General features: G+C 50.2%; 1 protein-coding gene across 1 annotated transcript; it reads left to right on the plus strand.

The window, feature by feature from the left end:
• The first annotated feature begins 818 nt into the window (after positions 1–818).
• On the plus strand, positions 819–3,700 carry LOC138954358 (uncharacterized). Its single transcript, XM_070326224.1, has 2 exons — positions 819–2,481; positions 3,319–3,700. The coding sequence occupies exons 1-2, from the start codon at positions 871–873 to the stop codon at positions 3,688–3,690; spliced, it is 1,983 nt and encodes a 660-aa protein (XP_070182325.1). The 5' UTR covers positions 819–870; the 3' UTR covers positions 3,691–3,700.

Raw genomic sequence — 3,700 nt, forward strand, 5'->3', positions numbered from 1 at the left:
TTCATATGGAACATTTGCTTAAACAAGTGATACTATCATGATGGTCTGGTCGACATTTCATTTTTGCAAGAATCAAACAACAGAGCACATCCTGCAGGCTTGTCCATACCACCGTGCTCTGAGGGACACCATCTGGCCAGAGGAGACAGCGCTACAAAAGGCTTGTCCATACCACCGTGCTCTGAGGGACACCATCTGGCCAGAGGAGACAGCGCTACAAAAGGCTTGTCCATACCACAGTGCTCTGAGGGACACCATCTGGCCAGAGGAGACAGCGCTACAAAAGGCTTGTCCATACCACCGTGCTCTGAGGGACACCACCTGGCCAGAGGAGACAGCGCTACAAAAGGCTTGTCCATACCACCGTGCTCTGAGGGACACCATCTGGCCAGAGAAGACAGCGCTACAAAAGAAGCTATACGGCCCCAGAGAGGACTTGGAGAGGACAGCACGTTTCGCCCTGCAGTCCGGACTGACGATCTAACAGCGAACGACAAGAAGAAGAAGATGGCGGTCTGGTTATATTTGGCATTTTATGTTGGAACTGTGTGTCAGACTGTGGATGCACGAAACGAAACATCTAGACGACAGGGAGAAATACTGTCCCCAGTACAGAGTGAAAACACACTGCGGTCTGCACGTGAAACTTTGGAACGATTGAATTCATCCGGATCTGAGGATTTATTACAAATTACAGATATCAGTGGAACCAACGCAACGATCACTACTGAAATTCCTCATTACGTGCAGACGACTGCTTCACAACAAGAAGAAAATGTCACCGAAGAATATAAACCTACAATCTCTCAAGAAAGGATTGCCAGTGCTACACACGAAAATCGTGCTTCACCTTCTCAAGAACAACACAGCATGAAACATTCGGAGCGTGATTTTGCATTTCTCCAAAGATCAAGTGTAACAGAAAGTTTCACGTCTGAGACAACCATCTCACCAGGATTCACAAACCAAGCAGGAACTACGGATTATCAAGGACCACGTAAGTATGACACAATGGTCTCACTGCGATTTAGCGTCACCACAGTTTTTCAAAGACCTGATGTGAATCAGCGTGCTAAATCCAAACCGATAGTTTCACACAGAAACAAGGACACCACAGACACTACAGCTTTTCAAGGACAAAATGGAACTGAACGTTTCCAGCCCGATACGACAATTTTCCAAAGAGCTGATATCGTCACGTCAATAGTTTCACAAAAGCTATCACCTGCTGATGAAAGATCCGAGTACCAATCTACGACTGACAAGGTAACAAATCATGCCGTACAATCTGGGCACAATACCACTTACTTTTCTGGAAAACTCATGTCGACTGAAGATGTCAACACAAATGATTGTCAAACCACTGTCTCTCCGGATTCAGAACAAACCGACGCTACAGTTTCACAATATCAAACCACAATCTCTCCAGATTCAGAACAAACCGACGCTACAGTTTCACAATATCAAACCACAATCTCTCCAGATTCAGAACAAACCGACGCTACAGTTTCACAATATCAAACCACAATCTCTCCAGATTCAGAACAAACCGACGCTACAGTTTCACAATATCAAACCACAATCTCTCCAGATTCAGAACAAACCGACGCTACAGTTTCACAATATCCAACCACACTTTCTCCGGATTCAGAACAAACCGACGCTAATGTTTCAGATAACAAAACCACACTTTCTCCGGAGTCAGCTGATGAAACCAAAGCATCCAACCCATCACCGACAGTTTCGCGCGAGCTGTACGAACGGATCATAGGAGTTTACCGCCATGTTTTCTTCTACTCCGAGATCGTCTCGGTCCTCCTGACCTCCACGAGCGCGAGTATCTACGCCCTCCCCAACATGCGGTGCGCCACGGCGTGTTACCTGGTCGCGCTCAACGCAGTGGACACGCTCAGCGGTCTGTTGGGCATTGTCCGCGGCGCCTGGCTGCAGGCTGACCAAGGGGCATCCTTCCTGGCGGAGTACCACTACCTGACCATCGTCGGTACGATCTTCATATCCGTGGCTTGCCGGAGAATGGTGTACTGCTTCTCTCTGCTGCTCAGCGCAGAGCGGCTCTTCGTGATCGCGTTTCCTCTGAAGGCGAGGTACATGAAGATCATCCGCTACCCGAAGCTCTGCATCGCCGTCCTCGTCGTCACCATCCTCGCCTACCACGTCTACCTCCCCTTGCAGTACCGGGTGGTCAGGTCGCCTGAAGGTCAAGGTCACGTCCTGACCTTCTCCGAGGCGTACAGGTCACAGCGCGAGGTGTTCGATGACGTCTCTAACGCCGCCAAGTGTCTGTTCGCCTACATCCCGCTGTTGCTGTGCCTGGGTCTGTGCGTGGCGCTCAGGGTCGCTCTACGCCGTCACGCCATCACGCGACGATCTCTGAGAGTCAACCGGCAAGCGTCTGATGATTCCGCTAAGAAGGTCACTTCTAGCAACATGGCTGAAAGGCAACTGGCCAGCACTATTTGGGTAAGACAATCTTGAACTGTGTTGCTATTTTGAAGGCATTAGCGAGTGTGTGTGTGTGTGTGTGTGTGTGTGTGTGTGTGTGTGTGTGTGTGTGTGTGTGTGTGTGTGTGTGTGTATGTTGTGTGTGTGAGTATGTGTGTGTGTGTGTGTGTGTGTGCGTGCGTGTGTTTGTGCGTGCGTGTGTTTGTGTGTGCGTGCGTGCATGTGTGTGTGTGTGTGTGTGCGTGTGTGTGTGTATGTATGTGTGTGTGTGTGTGAGTGTGTGTATGTGTGTGTGTGTGTGTGTGTGTGTGTGTGTGTGTGTGTGTGTGTGTGTGTGTGTGTGTGTGTGTTTATCAGCATCATACATTCCAACGGCTGTGCGCAGACTTTCTTCACACATAGAAATAATAAGTATAGCTTCACCATTGTCAGTTTCTGTTCCATGTTCTCTGGCGCGGTCTTGTAGAACAATGATTCTCTCGACCCGTGTCTTCTTCTCGTTCGCTCCTTCAGGCGTCCACTCCTGGTGCGGCGCGTACACATATGCCGCAGATCGCCAAACAGCTTATCCTGCAGGGGAGGAGGGGGGGTGGGTCTTATCCGGCCATGCTGTGCGTCTTTGTTCCCCCCTGAAGCGGGCATTCCATGAGTAGGTGTGCTGTTGTCATTGATTTAGTGTCGCAAGGACACATCTCTGCTTGTCCTATCTTCAGTTTGTTGAATAGATGTGCCTGCATTATGTTGCGACCCTTGTCAAGAGCTATACTTTGTTCCCACACAAATGCAAATAACGTATACGTGTACGTGTATTATTAAATCCATCGTTTACATCACTCTCTCTGTCCCTCCCGCCAGGTGTCAACGCTTCTCTTCACCCTCCTGTCCCTCCCCAGCAACACGGTGCAAGCGGTCTCCTCCTACCACCCCACATTCCGCTTCCAGGGGTTCGAACACCGGCTCTACACCCTGGTCAGCCGCTTCGCCTCGCTGGCTGTCGTCTGCACGCGCTACACCAACTTCCTGGCCTACCTCTGCCTCAGCACCGCCTTCCGCCGGAACTTGCTCCGCATGCTGCGACTGCCGTGTAGGTGCGGGAAGAAAGTAGTGCGGAGGTTTTCCAGAAAAGAGGCAAAGATGACGATGGCGCAGACGAGTTTCAGTTTCATCAGTGGTTCTGTTAGCTTTCCTGTGGCTACGGTTCCTGGGCCAGCTTCTGTTGATGTGTAAACTGACGGAT

The sequence above is a fragment of the Littorina saxatilis genome, unplaced genomic scaffold (genome assembly GCF_037325665.1).
Source record: "Littorina saxatilis isolate snail1 unplaced genomic scaffold, US_GU_Lsax_2.0 scaffold_610, whole genome shotgun sequence".
NCBI lineage: Eukaryota > Metazoa > Mollusca > Gastropoda > Littorinimorpha > Littorinidae > Littorina > Littorina saxatilis.